General features: G+C 37.7%; 1 protein-coding gene across 7 annotated transcripts in view; it reads left to right on the top strand.

Moving 5' to 3' along the window:
* The window catches only part of tnika (TRAF2 and NCK interacting kinase a), a 102,349-nt gene that overhangs the window by 53,897 nt on the left and 25,789 nt on the right, over positions 1 to 22,663 (top strand). For 4 of the 7 annotated variants that reach the window (XM_077228172.1, XM_077228182.1, XM_077228200.1 and 1 more), the window contains exons 5-15: positions 4,658 to 4,768; positions 5,752 to 5,842; positions 7,427 to 7,557; positions 13,019 to 13,073; positions 14,777 to 14,855; positions 16,148 to 16,323; positions 18,686 to 18,752; positions 18,893 to 19,091; positions 19,912 to 20,025; positions 20,956 to 21,042; positions 22,200 to 22,379. In XM_077228172.1, coding sequence (XP_077084287.1) covers positions 4,658 to 4,768; positions 5,752 to 5,842; positions 7,427 to 7,557; positions 13,019 to 13,073; positions 14,777 to 14,855; positions 16,148 to 16,323; positions 18,686 to 18,752; positions 18,893 to 19,091; positions 19,912 to 20,025; positions 20,956 to 21,042; positions 22,200 to 22,379 — 1,290 coding nt within the window. The remainder of the gene's footprint in view (positions 1 to 4,657; positions 4,769 to 5,751; positions 5,843 to 7,426; positions 7,558 to 13,018; positions 13,074 to 14,776; positions 14,856 to 16,147; positions 16,324 to 18,685; positions 18,753 to 18,892; positions 19,092 to 19,911; positions 20,026 to 20,955; positions 21,043 to 22,199; positions 22,380 to 22,663) is intronic. The other 3 variants (XM_077228191.1, XM_077228219.1, XM_077228228.1) reach the window with 1 other exon arrangement.

The following is a 22,663-nucleotide window of genomic DNA, read 5'->3' on the forward strand; positions in this document are numbered from 1 at the left end:
AACGCTGCTCTTGCATAAATACTTTCTATTTTACGATTGCTCGCGCCAACTTGGCCTTAACAGCAGTTAGTGCTGTGAACTCTGAATTAAGCTTGATGCCTATAAATTACTCCTTCAGTTTTGTCCAAGTGCACTAAGATTAGTTTGCAGCACATTGCACATTCTATTCAGACTGGTGAAGAGGACATAGAGGCAATGAAGGCCTGCCCTTTTGAAAATGACCTGCTTTCTTACACTAGCATGTAACTATCTACATTGCTCTAGGCTGATTTTTGCTAATTATTGCTGGACTAGCTTGTTAGAGCTCCAGTTCAAAAAGCAAGGTTGACTAAAATGTTTTGTTGGCTAACGTAGACATGAGGGTGACCATTTCATGGTGTGACAAAATGAAGGCGTAGCATATGAATATTAATTAGGTTATGTACAAATGCTTTTTAATATCTCCTACTTCTGATTACTAATAATTTTCTGATACTTTTTCTACATCTGCAGCCCAAGGATTTTGTAGTTTTGTAGTACTTTTTTATTTTAATAAATCAGGATTGCAGCTGATCATCAGTAGGTTTATATTGAGCATAAGGACTGTTTTTTTTCTCCACTGCTGGTTCCTACCTAATTTAATATTATTTTATATATTACTAAATGTATATAAAAAACATTTGATATTACATTTTTTTTATTTAACTTAAATTTAAAAATTGTCACACACACACACACACACACGCACAAACACACACACACACACACACACACACATATATATATATATATATATATATATATATATATATATATATATATATATATATATATATATATATATATATATATAGAATTTTCAGTTTTGTTCATATCTATACGCACATGCTATGTTGGTTAAGGTAGTTAAAAACATCGGCATCAAACACTGTGTAATGTCCATGCTGGTGATCAGCAGGGCTCATCTTTTCAAAGGAATTAAACAAGATCATTAGGTTTTTATAGTATGGAGAGAAACCATGTCGCTGTGAAAATGCCTACACATAACACAGTCCTACTGTATGTACACTTCTCTGTTTACGCATTGGTGCTGAATCACTGGTTACAATTGAGTGTGATAGTCTGTGAAAATGAGTCTGTGTCTTAAAATAGAGAAGCACCATCACCCAAAACACGGCCTCATCAGCAGTGCTTAATGATCTCATTCTTCCTCATTTATGACATCCCAGACAGAAAAACAGCAAGTTTCTTATGATTCATATAGTATTAAAGAGGTCAAGCAGCACATGATGTTTCTCTATTTGTGCTGTTGTGGTTTTGTATGTCATAAGTGGATTATGATTTGCTTAGAACTCAAGATTACTGAGCTTAACTTGTGTGGACTTGTGTGAACACAGTGGATTTATCCTTGATTGAACTTCACAATTCTTAGTGCATACAGGTCTCAGAAGCAAATGTTTAGTTTCATAGAACTGAATAATGTAAAGCAATTCCTTATTTAACTGGAGGCCATTTCCAGAGGCAGCCAGCTTGAGTGGCTGTTGTGTGGTTGAGCACACATCTCTAACATGGAGTATTTGAACCTGAGGAGGGCTGTGCTCAAAGGCTCGTGACTAGACAGGACACTCTCCGCTGAAGTGCGATTTAGAGGAGCTAGAAGCACAAGTCACTTCCAATTACAACAGAATAAGGCTAAATCGGAGGGTCTGAGGATCAGTTAAGCTGTCAAGCTACATCTTGCAGCAATTTCCATATCCACAACTGGTGTATTGTGTTCATTTGGTGTTGAGTAACAAACAAAGCAGCAAACTGGCATTATAGAATTATTTGCTTATGAAATATTTTTGCTGTTGCAGTAACTAGCTATTTTGTAGCAAGTAGCCTTGTGGTAGTTAAATTCTACTGACTATAGATTAACTGTATTTTAATGACTTTATATTATGAGTTGCCTGTACTGTATCTTATCTACAGTTTCATGATCTTATTTTTTTGGTTCTGGAAAGACATATTTTTAATGTTTTAAACAATCAACACACCCACAATGGTCCGACTGTGCTGTAGTTTTATTTTCATTTGCATCAAACTAAATATAGCTTGTACGCTGAGTAAATTCAATTAGTTAAATGTGAGTGGGTCACAATGTTTCTCAAAACAAATTTTCACATATTTCTGTACTTGAACGGTGGATTGTGGTTATTTGACAGTTGCCCTTTTCATGAGAAGAAATCCTCTGTAAGAGTTCATTGCCTCCACCAGGGAAAACAAACGGACAAAGATTAATGGGCAGTGATTAACTAACATGCCCCTGTAAAATGGGCTTATTTGTATTACAGCATTATCAACTTTTGCATCTGTGGATTTACAAATCATTATTACTGCTGAAAAACGAGATGAACTTTTGCTTCAATTAAATTTCCAAGGATGTTTCAGAAACACAAATTGAATGTGGCAGTCACTTGGGTTAAAGTTTGAAGTATTACCGTGTTCTTCGGTCTTACTATTCATCTCATCATTATTCTGTGGTGTAAATTTCTCCTGTCAGTTTTAAAACCGAGACACCAGGCTTTCTAGGGAGCCTCAAGCTATACTCAATGCGTAAACTCAATTTCTTTTATATTTCTCCATTTCAACAGTCATTTCCATGTTTCCCACAATTTTCAAGCAGAAGCATTACAAATCTTGCTTTTAAACTCAGGGCAATTCTTACTTCCAAATATAAATTAAATCATTTCAATTTTATTTCTCTTCTTTTTTTGTGTACATCTACTACAGTCAGAGAAGACATGCGCTTCTAGATTTAAGTGTGATTCACATCAGATATTAAAGTGAAAGTCCCGGCTGATCTCCTGTGCTTTCCAGAAAGTTTCGCTCTCGCAGCCAAATTAGGTCCAATTAAACCTGAGTGATGCCGCCTTTTAAACACTGCACATCCTTGGGTCTGAGAGACAAGGGCTGTTAGGAGAGGAAGGGATCAGATCTTCAGCGCATGACGATGGTGACGGGCATATCCTCCTATCTGCTACATTTATCCCAGCATCCACATGCATATTAATGGACATGTCCATCTCGCTCTCTCTCTCGGTCTCTCTCTCTCTCTCTCTCTCTCTCTCTCTCTCTCTCTCTCTCTCGGTCTCTCTCTCTCTCTCTCTCTCTCTCTCTCTCGGTCTCGGTCTCTCTCTCTCGGTCGGTCTCTCTCTCTCTCTCGGTCTCTCTCTCTCGGTCTCTCTCTCTCGGCCTCTCTCGGTCTCTCTCTCTCTCTCGGTCTCTCTCTCTCTCTCTCTCTCTCTCGGTCTCTCTCTCTCTCTCTCTCTCTCTCTCTCTCTCTCTCTCTCTTTCTCTCTCTGTGTGTCTATGACTGTGGTTGAGCAGTGCTCAAAGATTAATGCCCTCCATTTGAATTTCCCTACTTGGGTGTTTGTGTTGAATGCTGCAATATTTATCATGTTATTTTAATGATCTGAGGGACTTTCCTCTCTAAATATATTTTTAATATATAATAAAATTCACCCAGTGGGTCGTGATGAAAATGAAACGGGCTGATTAAAGCAGGCGATCCCTATTGTGCGGTTTGTTTTGTTTGTGATGGTATGAAGTTTAGGTGGGTTGTGCTAATATATTTTTGATAAGCAAATGGCAAGACAAGGGTAAAATGAGATTAAATGGGACAACTGCACAGATATGATTTTCGTTTCAAGACCCCTTGAAATCTTTTGAACACTATTTTCTTTCATGTGTATATATTTTCTAGTGAAACAGAAGCGATGTTCTCATTCTAAAGAGCTTTTCATTGGACAAAATACTGTGTAGTATTTAATACAATATTTTTTCTCTTTTTTCCCAGAAGTTTAAGTTGCTAAAAGTGAATGTAGCCGTTTCACTAGCATATAAACTCAGCAAAAAAGAAACACCCCTTTTCCAGGATATTGAATTTTAAAGATAATTTTGTAAAATTCTAAATAATACACTTTACAGATCTTTATTCTAAAGTGTTTAAACAATGTTTTTCATGCTTGTTCAATGAAACATAAACCATTGTGCACCTGTGAAACAGTCCTTAAAATTTCTAACGGTTTACAGACTTTAGAAAATTGTCTCAGTTCCAATAACTTAAGACATTACAGAGAGCTTTTTACTCACCCTGGAAAACATCAGGAAAATATGCCTTGGGTCCTGACAGGTGAACATGCTAGTCCTGCTGCAAGGAGGCATGAAGAGTGCAGATGTGAACAGTGCAATAAACCGCAGTGTCCGTAATGTAAGACATTGAAGTCGAAGACACTACAAGGGAGACCGGAAGGACAGCTGAAACAAACCACCTGTAACCATTATGTCCTCTCTGACATTTTTGAGAACTTGGTGGAAGAGTGAAGTAACATCTCACAGCAAAAACTGGAAAATCTGTCTCAGTCCATGAAGATGAAATGCACTGTAGGACTTAAAGCAGCTTGCTGGTGGCCACTCCACCTTTTGGTCTCACTTGTTGAATCTTTTTGTTCATGAAATTTGCTGGAAAATAGCAGTTGAAAGTGGGAGGATTGTATACATGACCTCAAAGCAATCAGAAATAGACTAAAAGCCATACATCTCTCATTTCAATTTAATGGTCTTTAAGGGACTGTGTGAAAGGGGGGGGGGACTGTTTTGATTTGTAGGAAGTGACTTGTTGTCTCTTCTACAGCTGGTGATGGAGTTCTGTGGCGCGGGCTCAGTGACAGACCTGATCAAGAACACCAAGGGCAACTCGCTGAGGGAAGACTGGACCGCCTACATTAGCAGAGAGATCCTCAGGGTAACAGCTCAAGTCACTGTGCTTTATTCACTGTCTTCCCTGCTGGAGAAATCCGCTTTAAACCAGCATTTGGAACATGCTTGCTGTTTTAGGTGGTTTACCAGTCCAAACTAACTTGGCTAAGGCAGTTTATCAGGTCCACTGGCTGATATTCCACCTGGTCAACCACATAGACCAGCTAATGACCATAGATCGCCACTTTTGACTAGAAAAAAAGCCTTACAGCCCTTATAGTGTTATATGGATAGAGTATTTTCACCAAACAAAATAAAGGAATAATCCAAACCTATACAGGTATAATGTAATAATTTTTCTGTGGAACACACTTTTTTGTATAATTTATATAGATGATGATATAAATGATGATAGAACCATACATTTCATCTGCTGTGTTCAGCAGTGTGTATTTCAGCACTCTAATCAAATTCACTGCCTTTCAAAAGACCCCAAACTGTTGAATTGTAGTGTATATGGTATGCATTCAAAAGACTTCATAAATAGAGCATGAATCATTTTGTGCTCTGCAGTAGAAAAATAACATGATGCCGGTTTGAAACTACTCGACGATCTGAAAATAATAGTAAATATTTTCTGTCAACTATTTTTTAAGGCATACTTATTGTGTCTAATGCAATGACATTCATACGTTATCAAACCAAGTGACATTTATTTTAAATAAAGACAAACAAACATGAGGAAAAAACATCATTCTCACACACACACACACACACACACACACACACACACACACACACACACACACACACACACACACACACACACACACACACACACACACACACACACACACACACACACACACACACACACACACACACACACACACATACAATTTTAGTGAAACCTATTTATAGTTCATTAATGGTACTCGTTCACAGCCTAACTTGTGAATGAAGGATTCTGCCATTCTACTATCCTATTCTACTATCTCTTATCTCTTCATTCGTGTGTGTCTCTGCCAGGGGCTCACTCATCTCCACCATCACAAAGTCATCCACAGAGACATCAAAGGCCAGAATGTGCTGCTAACAGAAAACGCTGAGGTCAAACTAGGTAAGAGCGCAGCCCTGAGGCTCAGATAACTTTGCATAGCATTTACAGTCCTCGCTGTGACTGTGCAGAGGAGGTTTCAAAGCAAAGGAATGCGAGAGGAGCACGGCCCAGCAATGTTAATGCGCTGTTGTCCTTTAGCGGTGCCCCCTTTTAAAACTCGGTGAGGAAATTATCATTGACTGTGAGACAAAGTAGGGTGGATCAGAGGTAAATCAATTTAGCCAGTGTGGGGTAAATAATTGTTCATTCTTAAGTTGACAGTCGCTACTCTAGCAGATTTCCTAAATATGCTCAAGGCTGAATGCTAAAAGTTTGGACTTGTGAAAGGAGCTTTTCAAAACTAATCTTTTTGTTTTTCTGTCTCTCTCTGCCCTGAATACATTTGCTTTTATCTCATTACATTTTTATTTGCAATTTGAGGAGAGGGCAATTACCTGAAAGCACATGCATTTGCATATATTGGTTCAATTTAGCATACCTAGTTAAACTAGCATCTTATGTAATTCAGTACTTTACAGGAAGTCATCTATCTTGACTGCATGTTTGGCACTAATCAAAGCTGCGGTGCCTGTGGCCCTTCACCCTATAGCACATTGTGTAAGCATTTTAAGTTTCTAGCGACAAAGCAATTGGTCTACACTGGATGCGAAACTGCATCGCCACACAATCACAGCCGGTCAAATGTGTTTGAAGTTTAATGTACAGTTTTGGACCAGTGGGGTTCCACTGTGGGCATGGGCTACTCAGCATAAAGGGGTGATCACATTATAGACATTTTGGCGAATTTCACAGAGAACAAAACTAAATTTTGTGGCCAACAGTGTTGTGATGCATGAAGAACTGCTTACACAGAAGTGTCATTCTGTGTCAACTCAACCAAAAGTCCCTGGCTAAACATTTTGATAACTTTTTTTTCTGGTGAAATAAGAAAGCAAATAAGAAAACAAGCACTTGTGTTTCTTGCCCCAAGTTTGTATGCCTGTAACTCAAGAAGTATAAAAGATATCTTAATATCATTTTATATTCTGGTTCTTGGCAAACTTTTCTTTTGGTATCTTAAAAGGCCCTATTGTTTTGAAGGCCCAGTTGTACACATTTTTAGTGGTTAAAAACCAAAAGGTTCATATAGCTGATACTTGTTTAAAGGAGAATGTCTGAAGAACAAACAATACTGAAACTTGAAAATTGAAAACAAGTGAAAATTGTCATTTTGACGCCGCTCTACAAAATAGTGGATCACTCCGTAAATATACAGCCCTTACATTTTGAATTTTGGCTTTCATTACTATTTATGTTTGTCTTTCTTTAGAAAAGATAACAAAATCAAACATTTGAGCCAGTAAGTTCGAAATTTGGTTAATTTGACATGAAATGACCAAGAAGTCAATTTCTGTTGGTCAACACGAGCGAAATCTGCATGGGGGAAGTTTTTTTGTGATGTGACCGCACGTTGACACTGCAGAAATAGAAACCCGCAGTGACTGACAAGATGTCCTTTCACTTGTCAGAACAAAGATGGTTTTTAACACCTGGTTAGAACACTGATCAGACTGGTTTCCTCTGTCTGTTTCATCTGTACCCCAGTGGACTTCGGTGTGAGTGCACAGCTGGACCGCACCGTGAGCCGCAGGAACACTTTCATCGGCACCCCTTATTGGATGGCACCAGAGGTCATTGCCTGTGATGAGAATCCTGAGGCCACATATGACTACAAGGTGAGCTTTCCTCTCTCAGACATGTATAATCTGTATCATATGATACTACATGGTCTTCTTGAAGTGATAGTCAAGTGTATCACATCGTGAGAAAACACACATAAATGCATTTTGGACGTGGCCGTGCCACTGCTGATGGAGATGCTGCTCTATAACAGCAAAACAACAGAACGCTCTTATTTTGAATTGGTCTGTTGTGATTTAGCCGGTTGGAGAGTATTGATCACTGGTCCTCAATTTACTCAATGCATGCGAGCATATGCAATCAAAATCAAATAAACTCTCCTTGGAAACAATTTACTCACCATTATCCACAAATCACTCAGGCTAATACAGTGATCCGTGCCACGACTGGCAGTGTTGATAATGTCACAGTAATAGGATAAGCAAATGTTCTTCCCCTTTCCTGTCCAGAGAAATATTGTCCTGTTTCTTTCTAGCATTATGCTTTAGTCCATTTCAATGCATGTTTAAGAATTCATCCCTGGTTTAGTTCAAAGCTCAGACAAATGTAAAGTAAGAAAGTGATTTTATTGCAGTATGAAATGTCATCTGTGTGCAGTGGTTTTATTCACTGCTGCTTCGCATTTATAATGTCATATCAAATTGCAGACATATCAGAGACTTGATGTTCAGCACTACTGATAAAACTCTGAACTGTATTGGGTTTGGCCGCCTTCTGTTAGAAATTGTTTGTCCTTTTTCAACAAATCCTTTGCGAAAGGAATTTAAATATTATATGAGCTTTTTTTAAATTCTATTTTATTTGAGCATTTTTTTATAACCCTGTTACTAATATTTGTCTACAATGAAATAATAAACAAAAATTAAATAGACATAAAGACATAAAATCCAAATTATGTTACTACTTGAGGGTCACGATTCTAAGGTCAATAACTTTTTTTGAGGTGGGACAAATCATGTACAATGTTGCACATCTAAATGTTGTTTTTAATCATTAATATTAATTATAATTTTTACTATAATAATTTTTTTTCCCAATCTGCATTTAAAAATTCAGTTGATTGATACAGTCAAGAGGTCAAGACCTTTGATATTTTTAATGTGAATTCAGAAATATGATGTTCCTGTTCATGGCAGGTGCTTTGGATAAGAAATTTACAGCAGTGTTTACAGCAGCACTCTCTGTCTCTGATAGAAGAGTGAAGTCTTTGAGAACATCTTTGTTTTCACATATTTGTTTTGAAATACAAGCCATGTGAACAAATCATTCAACAGGTTTTCATAGAATGCACAGTACTGTACACTTTACTAATTCCAGTTCCAGAGAAGCTGACAGGCAGCCAGACTTCCACAGAAGAGAAACTAAAGGTGTTCACACAGGTTTGCTGTTTGCGTACTTGTGATTACATTTGTCTGTAGAGAGAAACAATAAAGAAGGGAATCTGGGAGGGTAAATCATGAATACTTTAGTCATATCTCATCCTTTGCCTGGATGAATTAGTCATTGATAGCTGATATATCTACACATGTGAACAGGGTCAGGAATTAACTGGTGCACTGGGCAAAAATGTCTCAGTTACATCTTTTTTAGAAATATCTAGTGAGTTTGTTAGAGCCTCCCCCCAACACAATAGCTGTCTGCTTTGTTCTATATTCACTCAAAGCCTAGTGTGGAATGTGGAGTTAATATAAATATCAGTTTAATGTGAAGAAAATGTGTAACTGAAATTACGTTAACAACTACTGTGTAGTTACAGTATAGAGCTGCATAATCTAACATAAGGACCAGAAAATCATTGCTGTGTATTCTAGCAGACTGTTTTGTGTTATGTCTTGTGCATTTATTTTGTAACAGCTGTAATTATCCAAATTAAGACTTGATGGCCCAACATGCTGTGTGATTTTATATGATTAGACAAAAAACAGCCCTCATAATTTGTGACACTTCCTTTGACTGGTTTAGAGAGATTTGCCCGAACCACACCCTTAATGGTGGTAATACAGTACCGCACAAGCTCTCGTGGCTTATTGCTTCAGTTGAGATTGTGTGCGCCATTTAGGACATTATTAGATTCCTAATGTAAATGAACAACAGGTATTCCTAGACAGGGCAGCTGTTTGAGCAACATTGGTGGGGTTGTGGTGGTTATGTAAACACCCTTAATAAAACTGATGAGATGTTTCCTGTAGATGAAGGTGTCGAGGTTCAAAGTAATTTTAAAGGGCCCCTATAATGGATTTTTGAAAATGACCTGTCATGTAGTGTGCAACATAACTCGAAGCAAATGAAAACATCCTGCAAAGTTTTAAATCTGAAAGTGCACCGTATATAAAGTTATTGTCTTTCAAAAGTAAGAGTCAACTGAGTCAATGAAATGAATGTTTTTCAAACGAGTCATAAGCCGTTTCGTTGTGACATCAAGACGAAACATTAGCATATTGCCCAGCCAATTGTTGCGCGCACAGACACGAGGGAAAACTTTAACTTCAAACCTGCAGCTGATTCCTGTGGATACTGGACACCATCATGTCTATAAGACGCTGTGCTCTACAATGTGAAGGTAAAGCCAGTTTTTTTTTCTTCTTCCACTGCCCAAGGACGAGCATGTGAAGAATCAGTGGTTCAAATTCATTTTTACCACAATACCACAGCAGTAGAATCCTAAACTTTTTCTGCTGTGTTCCCTTTATTTTACTGACAAGTGCTTCTCAAATCTCAGAGTTCAGTGTCGGAATCACAAACCACTTTGCTCTTGAAAGATGGTGTTCAAAATACTTAGTTTTGAGTTTTGTATTGTGTTGGTCTCCTGCAAACTGGTTAACTCACTTTATCACTGAAATACTTCTGCTAATCAGTTGTGGGCCACTATTACCTAAAAGTGTGTCTATTAATGCAGATCGCCTGACGTTACTACTTCTGATCACTAATCTGAGGTAATTTAAGATTAAGCATGGAGCAAGATTTGTTTTAACAACGTTTGTTACATCAGTCATTCACGCTAGAGCTCGGCTAATGTATACATTGGATACATGCACTGTTATTGATGCAGTTTCCAAGTGTTCACCGCAATATATTAGAAAAATATCTCTGTAAATAAATGAGTACACATTTACATTTATTCATTTAGCTGACGCTTTTATCCAAAGCGACTTACAATTGCTATATGTCAGAGGTCGCACACCTCTGGAGCAACTAGGGGTTAAGTGTCTTGCTCAGGGACACATTGGTGTCTCACAGTGGATTCGAACCCGGGTCTCTCACACCAAAGGCATGTATTATCCATTGCACCATCACCACCCAGTACAAGTAAATTAATCGGTTTGTTGATGGACATGCACTTGTTAATGCGGATGGTGAGGAATTACAGTTGCAACATCTCAATGTACCTCAAACTAAGTACTGTACCACTGAGAAACGTCCTGCTCGAGTTGTCCTTGCTATGGAGGTTCGGGTTGAATGAATAGTTCTTCCAATGTTTCATCATCGGACTCGCGCACAGATTGATATGGTAAAATCAACGTCATTGTTCGTTACTGTCTTCAGCAGTGCCATAGAGAGAAAGAGTTGCGACACGCTTTAATGTCGCCGCTATGGCTGTCACGTGGTTCATGTAAGCCCCAATAGTTCCAAAACATACGCTGACTGTCATGTTCTTCTATGGGACAGACAGCAGCGATTACATTATTGAACGGTAAATATAAAATAAAACACACACCCAAGTACTTTTTCAGCTGTTACTGCATTATTGCATTTAGTTAATGTCAGTTTTAGAGGCAGGGTGACAACGAAATACTGTATATTACTTAGATAAGTTTTAGGTTTTTTTTGGAGGGAAAAGCTAGTGTTCATGTTCGCATGGGTAGTAGCACTGGCTTTAGCGGCTCATTTGATGATGGACGTCTAATGATATTTATTTTAGCACAACTGGGCTGTATTAGGCTATTGTTCCATGATCTTGCTTATAAATTCTGATTCAGCCATTAGCCTACCTTCGTGATCACGCAAAGAGGTCTCCAGTGGCGTAATAATTTAATTATTAATACACAATTAATATATTATGTGTATGGGTTAGGGTTAGTAATGTGTGATTTGAAATATATATACATGTGTACTGTACACAGTACATCGTATAGGCTACATTATTTTTGTGTTTTCTGATGAATGGTTTAGTCTATGATTAGGGTAGGATGAAGGGGTACATTAGCCATATATATATACATATATATATATATGAATGCATGTGTATTTACGTAGGCCTATATGTATTACACAAACACACATTTTGACAAATATGCATATATACACACATAATCCTAACCCATTTAAATAAAACGAATTGTGTGTGTGTGTGTATGTATATATAATATTCTATATATATATATATATATATATATATATATATACACACAAATTTTATTATTAATAATATTATATATTATATACAACAGGTTACCGTAAGTTAGCTAACGTTAGTGTCACTTAAGCTATAGCTGCAATTAACCTATTATCTTCCAATAAACATTAACTAAAACTGGCTTCATAAAATATAACTACTGAATAGATTCACGAGAGGTCGGCTAATGTGTGTAAAAGTAAAAAAAATACAGTAATTTCATTAATTTACCAGCGAGCGTACTTCGGAAACACTGAAAATGAATGGTGTTCCATGCTGGAACTATCAATGTTTGGAACTATTGGCTGCTCCACGACACGCGTTACTTCCGCATTCCAACGTTCCTATGGCGGTCTATGGGATTGTCGCAACTCTTTCTCTCTATGGCACTGGTCTTCAGTACGCAGAGCTGATGTTATGGCAAAATGGGCGTTTTTTTTTCGACACGAGCGCTGTACGCAGTAAACCAATCACAACAGACTGAGCTGTCTGGCCAATCAGAGTAGAGTAGCTCGTGGAAAGGAGGGATTTAGAGAGATTGGTTAATCTGACGAGTCGTTTGAGAATCATTGAAAATGTGGTGATGTGCAAATGTATGTTATGAGGAAATTAAACAGTTTTTTGACCTTTGATGCATTTAGACCTGTTGTAGAAGACTCCAAAACAACATTAGGAAACTTTAAAATAGCATAATAAGGCCACTTTAAGACCTGTTTTGACAGGTAAATTTTTTTCTCATTTTATATTTTTGTTTCTTGTTCTTTTGTGTATTATCTTTTATTGTGTTTTCACTCTAAATACAGTTTTTGGTCATTTAAAATGAGATTATAATTTAAATGTTTAATTTTTTTCCCCACAATAATTTTTTTCCCCATATATGAATAAAAAAAATTGTTTTATGAAAATCAGTTGAATGATTACAGTCGAGAAGATAAGATGGGACAGACCAAATCACACTGTGGCATACAGATGAATTTAAATCGAGCTACTTTTTCACTAGGTTAATTGTACGTTATCTAATATCTCTAAGCTTTTTTCTTTGAAGTCTTGAGTTTCTTTGTGTCCTGTCTTATGTGAGGTTTCCTCCCTCTTTTGTGTTTCAGAGTGACCTGTGGTCGTTGGGAATCACCGCCATTGAAATGGCCGAAGGAGCCCCACGTAAGTAAAACGATTCACTGCTTTGTTTATATTGGGGTTAATATTATCATGGCAGGGGTATATGCCATCCAAAGCTACATTAAGACAGGGCTACTTCATTTTGGAAAGCTCAAGGGCATACGAGTAGAATCCTCGTTCTTATTTCTTTTTTGAAAAAAGAGTTCAAAAAAAAGTTTACATTTAAATAAATACCCCTGAAGCAATGCAACCACTGAATTAAATACTTTAAAAAAAAGAAAAGTAACACTTTTTTTTCTTTTCATTTAAAACTTGATTGACGCAAGTCAACGCATATTAACAAAAAACAGACTCTGTTGAGTCCTGTTGCATTATGGCATTGGCTGAAGCATATGTGAAGGTCACAGACGTCTTCCTTGCATCTGTTAGATATATAAGACTCGATCTTAGCTCCGCCCTCAGTGGTCAGTGTCTGGACCAGCCATGTGAGCTGCTCTCAGTGGAAGGCTGTCTCACAGATGGCTGAGCAGTGATGGATAGGCAAAGGGCAGGCAGACTGTAGTGATCTTGTCCTGGCTGGAGTGGAGAATAATCCTGTTGGTAGGTGCCCTGGCAGGGTGGTACTGCTTTGGCCAGGGGACAGAAAGCTGCTGGGCAGTGCGCTTGAGGACATATCTGCCTTTCTTTTTTTTTTTCTTTTTTATGTAGTCCATTGGTGAGATGACTCACCATTGTGACTGCTGACAACAAATGAAAATGTGTGTGTTTGTGCATGTATTTTTGTTTGCACTGGCATATTGGCCCTCGGTATGTAGCAACAGATCTGTGTCCAAAAGTGACATTGCTGGTCAAACTCGCTGAGCTTGACCGTCCTCTAGTTGGAATCAGCTTGCCAACCCTGCTGCCAGGCTGAAAGACATTGTACCCTCAAACCGTGACCATTCTGTGCTGGGAAGTCGCTTGCACTTGCCATGTAGTCTGATACCGTGCATCTGTTTATTCAAGCCACACAATCCTATTCCAGAGTTGATATTAGCTTCGTATTTTGTTGATTTGTTTACATAAACATATACATATGTATACATATACAGCATTACATTTATGCATTACATTAAGCATTAGAATTTTACATTTTAACTTCCATTGTCAGAGTTCAAAACAAGTGTCGCAACATTTGTAGTGTTTATCTGTGTTTATCAGTACGTTTTATAATACATTTACAACACACGCTAATATATTTATATAATAATATTTGTGTTATTTTTTTGACCCCAAGGTTAAATCAAGCACATGATTTGTCACATGTAAGGGAAAGTTTGGGCCATGTTCAATTGCATTGTGAATTAAGCCTTTATTAAAAATTAAAAAAATAAAAATTCTGTAAGTGCTTTCTTGAACTGACACTAAAACATAGATCTATTTCTGATATATGCTAAAAAATATTTTCTGTCTAGAGCAGGTCTTAATGTTAAGGTTAAATAAGGGACTTTGATCATAATAAAATAAGCAATTAGTATATTTTAGCTTGTCATGGTTCTGAACATTGTCCAATCAGAATTAAGTAATTAAGAGAGTAATAAACAGAAATATGCATTCTACTTTTCAGTTTTAGCTTTAAAGAGTACATTACAGCATATATAAACACTCTCATGGATATTTGTCCTGTCAGTTGGATTGAGATGTGCTGGACAGTGTTAGTCAGCACAACACATCCAGTGTTAATGTTCTCCTCTCTTTCTCCACAGCCCTTTGTGACATGCACCCAATGAGAGCCCTGTTTCTGATCCCTAGAAACCCGGCTCCCAGGCTCAAGTCCAAGAAGTGGTGAGTGCCCCATCTCTTTTGTTCACAAAAGTCACAAGAACAGACCCCTAGTCCTGAGCTTCTGCGAGAGCAAACAAGATCGCACAAACACTCTGTCCAATCTACTTTTAATCAAAAAGTCCTGAACAATTCTTCATTGTTCACTTCACCTGTCACGTCCGATCTTCATTTGGTAGACGGGTCAGCCCGTTCAAGCACAAACACCTTGAGAAAGGTTGCTTGTCACTCTAGACATACAGGTTTTTGTTTGTTAACTGTGAGTCTGCGACTGAAATTACTTGATTCCTAAACGTGTGAACAAACTGCCTGGAAAATGCACACCCACATCGGGTGTTCTTGATTTGATTTTTTGATTTTTATTTTATTTTCACAACAAAAACATTAGAGCAATGTTATATGTTTCATAAAAAGACGTGATGGATAATTGCCGAAAAACCCTCAAGGGGCTTAATTAGTGGCAATCTCCATAGAAAGAATTATATTTAACAAATTAAAAACATTTATAAAACATTTTAAAATTGGATTTAGAGCACAAACCCATATGGAAAATTCAGACAACTTAGTAGCAACAATTTTACTCTGTTTAAACGGTTCTTTAGAAACCTCAATAAGTGATGTGGGAAGACTTTGCCCCTCTGTATAATACACTAAACTGTGTTTGAGTCGTACGGGCGTAGAGAGGCCTAATAAGACAACTACTACGAGTCGGATAGTGGTGAAATTCATTATTAAAAATAAAAATATTTACAAAAGTACTGGGGAAATAACTTTTTTATAGCGCTATAAACGAATAAAGCAATTTGAAGTTGATTCACTTGGTAAACACTAAGAATACTTGCCTGACTAAATGGTGATTGTGAGGGGTGTCTACGATTTACACAAAACATTATTCTTAAAGCTCGCTTCTGAAGTCGAAAAATAGATTCCAGTTTAGTTGGGTGGGTGCTAGCCCAAGCAACATTACAGTAATTGATATATGGTACAACATTGAGTAATACAACATAACTGCAACTTTTTTATTAATCAAGTGCTGGGTTTTTCCTAGTATAATGACCACTTTGGCTATTTTTGTACTTATGGCACTAATGTGAGGTTTCCAGGATAAAGAGTCATCTAGTATAACGCCGAGGAAATGAGCAGATCTAACATTGTTAATGGAGATATTATCCATTTAGCCAATTGGCCATATCAATACTTACCAGATGTTTGATAGACAAAACAAGGAGACAAAAAGAAAAAGAAAATAAGGCTGCATCAGTCCCATCCCCTCAAGCTCTTTCTCATATCTGCAGGTCTAAAAAATTCCAGTCATTCATTGAGAGTTGTCTGGTGAAGAACCACAACCAGAGGCCCAGCACAGAGAACCTCCTCAAACATACCTTCATTCGAGAACTGCCCAATGAGAGGCAAATCCGTATCCAGCTCAAGGACCACATCGACCGAACCAAGAAGAAGAGAGGCGAGAGAGGTGAGCCTTATCAGATATATTAGACATGTCTCGCTTTGTCTGCGTCTCATGTCAAAACAAATGACCTTCTTGTACCACGTAGATGGAACAGGCATGTGCAGCACAGAGCTGAGTAAAATTCCCTCACCAGACACTTTATCTCTGCTGAGTTTGACATTTAGCATTTATCACATAACACATGACCTCCATTTCTCATTTTCCATTTAGCTTGCCTTTCCCCCCTTATAGCCCCTTAAATTGCTGCTTGAAGTTATATATGAATTAAGCAATAATGCCCTTCTCCAAATGGCCATTTTGACTTTGTCTCAAAATATAGGTTGAAAATGAAGGATGATGAAGTGCCGTTATAAATGATGTTAGTTTATATGTTGTAGCATGTTAGGGAATGTTAGTACAATAGAGTTAAGTGTAAAAATTATATACATTTTAAAGAAATTAATTATTTTATCCATAAATTAAACTGATCAAAACTGACTGTAAAGAGTCTTTGTAAAAAGCACTTTTTTTACTTTCTATTCCTCAAAGAATCCTGAAAAAATGTAACACAGTTTCCACAAAATGATTAAGCAGCACTACTGTTTTCAACATTTTTGAGCACCAAATCAGCATATTAGAATGATTTCTGAAGGATTGTGACGCTGAAGACTGGAGTAATGATGCTGAAAATTCAGCTTTATCACAGGAATAAAATGCATTTTGAGATATATTAAAAATAGAAAACATTTATTTTAAATAGTAATATTTCATATTTTCATATAATAAAATAATAATATTAGTGTTTCTAAACAATATTAGTCAAAATAAATACTTGTGAGAGACTCAAGAGACATACGAGACTTCTTTCAAAAACATTAAAAAGTCTTACAGACCATACAGAGGCCCACGGAAAACATTTAGACAACTTTTGGACAAATAATAATATGCTTACATTTCATTTGATTAACAAAATATGAAGCCAACTATATTAAACTATATTTTTTAGCAAAATTATTGAGACACAACCAGAAAGTGTTTTTTAGTAATCTCAAACCAAACAAAGTTCAATTTGGGAATTGTAATACTACTTGCCAGGGCTGCACGATTAATCATATTTTAATTGCGGTAACGATATCTGCCTCTCTGTTAATTTTAAATAATCGTTGTGAGATTTGCCTACTCATTATTTATCCTGAAAACGTTTTTTTTTTTACATTTGCGTCAAGTCAACACTAGCGTTAATGTTTGTAGTTGCCAGATGTCAATAGCTTAAATCCCCCAAAAAGAGTTTTTGTTTTACATGTTCGGCCCGGTATTTTAAATAATCTCTGGAATTTGGCAACCCTGCACACGCTAGCTGTACACTGAGGGAAAAGCACTGATGATCTGAAAACAAACATGCACTGGAGTTTAGCTATCTCCATAGCGATATTCTGCTTACATGAAATTGTCATCCAGCGAGTCGGTTTCTTCACAAGCCACTTATGCTGTTTGTGAGACCAAATCAAGCCTTCAGTGATTTATTTGGAAAAAATCAAAACATGGATCTCCACCTTATTGTTTGGGATTATGTTTGCAGAATTAAATTAACAATAATTTGGAATTATTGGAAATAATGAGGAGTTTCTCTGTTCTATCATTTGAGGTTTAAGATTTTACCAGTTTTCATGTGGTGAATGTTGAAAACAACAGCCACTAACAGTTTTCAGTGTCTATCAACAAGTAGGCTATCGTTCTTTGCCGTATGAATTTGCTGAGCGATCTGGATCTGTAGTTTGTCTATTTTGCAATTGAATCGTCGCTTAGAAGATATAATGTGAAGATTTTGTATTGACCTGCCACCTACAGGCCTTTTAGGTGAAGTGTAGGTTGATAAAGAACGCGCAAAATGTCCGTTAGTCCTATTACATTACCACTTTTGATAATTATGCAATATATATATAAATCTGTTCTATTTCTCTGTAATTCCTCAAATGAGAATAATCGTGATTAATTTTCGTCATTAGAATTTTGAGCAAAATAATCGTGATTATCAGTTTAACCATTATCGTGCAGCTCTACTACTTGCTATACATACCACTTGTCAGATATTCCGTTACATACTTTTTGTCTCTTAAAGGTATGGTAGTACAGCTAATGTAATTTCTAAATGTCAGAGAAAGAGTGGATAATGGTCATTAAAAACTACTGTGTTTGTGACTGGTGCTAGAAACCTTAAACTTCATGAGTGCACCTCAGGAAAAAGCTACAAAATCGTAGAATATTGGCACTTTAAAAGCAGACAGATGCTTTAAGGACACAGAATGTCAAGGTACCTGACAGGGATCCCATTAGGGAGGGTTTCGCATGTCTGAAATGTGACTGCAGGACATTTTCACACCTGCAGATGAGACCGAGTATGAGTACAGTGGGAGTGAAGAGGAGGAGGAGGAGCATGACATGGGAGAACCCAGGTACAACCTCCATGAGGTGTTTGGGGTAGGGTTTTTTAGTGGGCATACAATTATGAGGGAACTGGATGTTTGTATACATTGTTTGTATACATATATGGGACAAAACTAATCGAAACGTCCAATGATCCGTCCCCATACAGCTCCATCATCAACATACCAGGAGAGTCCACTCTAAGGCGGGATTTCCTACGGCTGCAGCTGGCCAATAAGGAACGATCAGATGCCCTGCGCAGACAGCAGCTGGAACAACAGCAGAACGAGGGACACAAGCACCAATTACTGGCAGAGAGACAGAAACGCATCGAGGAACAAAAAGAACAGAGGCGCAGGCTAGAAGAGGTATGCTTATAGTGTGTGTGTGTGTGTGTGTGTGTGTGTAAGGCAAACTTGAGTTTACCATAACCGTCTGGGTTTACACCAGCTGTTGTCTTATGGTATAGGACTCATTATAGGTTAAAAAACTTTAGCTGCTCTGAGTTCATATGAATGGCACTTTTCGTATTATAAATCCACGAATGAGCCTCTCTGCTCTAATTTGTTCACAGCATTCCTCATTGGGAATTTTACATTTATTAAAATATTTTAGTAATACATATGAAAGTAAATTCAATGTATCTGTGCTTCTAAATTAAAATTGACCATCATTTTACATTCTTGTGTTATATTCATTAAAAACAGTTTTGCGAAAACATGTTTTATAGTCATTTCATTTATAGAATTTATCTTATTTTGCTTTGCCTTTAATTCTTTGTTTATTTTTGGTTGAAATGATGGCTCCTCTGATTGGAGGAACTATTTATTTTAAGACAATTTGGAGCAAATGCATTAATATTGAAATGTATGTGGACTTATAGAATATAAGTCCACAATTTTTTTTTTATGTAGCTTTTTTGCCTATGTCATCCGGCTCTAATTTACTGGTGTGGAAAATGAAGGGCATCAGCTGGTCTGGCAATTTAATATCCCAATAATATCACACATTAACAAACGACACACTCTAATTGAGTTTTACTAGAGCCTCACTACACCTTAAACCGGAGGGCATTGAAGGGAAAATGCTGTTTTTTAATTTTTTAAAATGTTGCTATGTAAAGACTCAACAGGTTTTAGAATGAACTGCATGATTGATTGATTGTGTGTGTATACGTGTGTCTTACAGCAACAGCGGCGTGAGCATGAGCTCAGGAAGCAGCAAGAGAGAGAGAGAGAGAGGCATCGCTTTGAGGAGCAGGCCCGTCGAGAGGAGGAGAGGAGACAGGCGGAAAGGGAGCAGGTACTCAAGCTGTTTCCCACTCTACTGCTCCGATTATACAGCTGGAAACCAACTACACACTCAATTAATGAAAGTTAATTGTTGTTAAAGTAACCCTGTGAATGGCTCCGTAACGAAAAGGTTCCGCGGAGAGCCAGATAAGACACGGGAAATGAGAGCACAGCTTTTCTCTTTATCTGCTCCGAGTTGATTGACCATCTAACACCCTTAACTGGGATATTGTGTGTGTGACCTTGAACCATTCCCCCGCACATCTCATGATGTATGAAGGGATGGCTGAGTCACTGACTTGATAAATGGATGAGAATATCTTAGTCTTTTTCATTTGTGTGGGTGAGGTTAATTACCTTGCTGAGCTGTCTGTATGTTTCCAAGAATGGCTCTGTTAATGCCCACTGTTTTCCAGAGCTCTGACCCGCACACTCACTTACACACTGCTCACGCTAAAAAGGTTTTTCCATCATCATCATCATCATCATCATCATCATCATCATCATCTCACAGTTGCTCTTGAAGACATGGCGATTACACTCCCCTCTTTCTCCTCTCCTATTTTTGTCCTCTCAGGCACACTGCTTCAGGTGTGCTGATGTATGAACTCCCAGTGGGCTCTTTCTTTCTACTTCTGAATATCGCTGGAAGTAGTTGGTCATCTCGCCAATGGTTTTATGAATACTATGAATTCGAACATACTATTGCTGTTTGGAAGTAGGCATATTCGGACGCAGGACAAAAGTCTATTGTTTAGATTAATGTGTCTTTATAGCTAGCTATCTGTCAATCTGTTGTTCTGTTCATCTCACACTTCTTTATCATTTTCTGTGATATTCTACTGGCACACTTTCATTCTGATTACTGTAGAAACTGTGATGAACTCAGTACCCTGTGTTTTCCTGTCTTTCTGTCTCTTGCGTCGTGGCGGGTCTGTAGGAGTATATCCGTCGTCAGTTGGAGGAGGAACAGAGACAGCTCGAGATCCTGCAGCAACAGCTCTTGCAAGAGCAGGCGCTCCTACTGGTAACAGAGAAGACACTCGTCTTGCTGTAGCCCTAAACCCTGTCCCTCCTCTCCCCCGACCCGCCGCTGCGCTGACCCATATTATATCTCTGTTTGTTTATTCCTTTTGTGCTTGCAGAATCACAAATATGTTTTATTTTGCATTGATGTATTGAAATTATTGAATTGTCATTTTTGTTTTTTATTTGCCTGTAATATGTGAGAAATAACCGGTTTTAGAAGAACAAGAACAACAATCTGATCCATTCCATTGGCCAAAATCAAGTTCCGCCCTACATTTTTTTTTTGTTCGAGAAGCCACCTGTGTCACTACTGTGCCACAGTTCATACAGTGTACGTTTATACATGCATCAGTTAAATAGAGATTAATTGTAATGTTTTTAACCTAGTTATGTACGATACATCACGTGTGTTCATGATGACATTTTAATCTACACATTAATGCTGGAAGTCCTTTTTATTGCTATAACTGTTGTACTGTACCTACATACGCACAAGAAAACCAGCGGTTTATTTGTGTATTGTGTGCAAATCATTTATTAAGTTGATGGGTAAATGACAGCAGAGCTTTTTATCCTCAGCAAATTAAAACATTTGTTTTTGTGAAATCCCAACATGCTTTGATGCATTCTAAGTGAAACCAAGATAGGTGCAGACCAGAGAAAGTCTCCCCTTCTTTCTCTGCTCTCATGGGAGTTTTGAAGTGTAGAGGAGGCCAGAAAGATGCAATAAAACTTGCTTTTCATTGAAGCCACTAGGGAGACAGAGGAGAAAAGAGAATGATAAAAGACTGCAAACCTGCACAGAGGACTTTATGTTCCAGGTAGCTCTGTTCTATAGCTTCAGATGTAACTTTTTAGGATACTTGAAACCTTTTTTTTTTCATCTGTAGCTGATCTCACACCATCCCAGATCTCTGCCATCAAGGCAGAACATATGCCTAGCATTGAATGGGGGTTCACCTGGATTTTGTATGCTCCCATTTTGTTTTGAGCAACATATACCCCTTAAATGATCCAGCATGTGCATGTTTTTGTGTGTTTGTGTGCCAGTGTATGATCATTGTGCTTGTTTTAATCATTTATTGCAAAGCTCTTTATGTGACATTACACAGTAGTTATTTAAACTATCATCCTATCATTTCTCTGTGTCTTCAGGAGTATAAACGTAAACAGCTTGAGGAACAGAGACAGGCGGAGAGATTGCAAAGACAGCTCCATCAAGAGAGGGCTTACCTTGTCTCTCTCCAACAACAACAGCAACCTGCAGAGAAGAAGCAACTCTACCACTACAAAGATGCCGTTAACCCCAGCGACAAACCTAACTGGGCCAAAGAGGTGGGAAAACCTGAAATTAGTCTGAATTTGTCCTTTTTCCAGAATCGCAGCACTGTTACTCCAGGGATGATGCAATTTAAGGAACAAGTTCTTGTATGCAAATCTTAGTTTTTGTCCTAACCAGCTGTGACCATGACGAGCAACAAGTACCAGTGAGTTGCACACTCAATGAAATCTGATTGGTCCAAAATGCTCTTAATAACTGTACATTAAACAGCAAATATCTTCTTATTGACTTCATGTCACACACTTTTTCACATACTGTGCAGACAAACAAATTGCTT

The sequence above is a fragment of the Siphateles boraxobius genome, unplaced genomic scaffold, assembly GCF_051911475.1.
Source record: "Siphateles boraxobius isolate OS27281-9 unplaced genomic scaffold, OSU_SipBor_1 1, whole genome shotgun sequence".
NCBI classification, from domain to species: domain Eukaryota; kingdom Metazoa; phylum Chordata; class Actinopteri; order Cypriniformes; family Leuciscidae; genus Siphateles; species Siphateles boraxobius.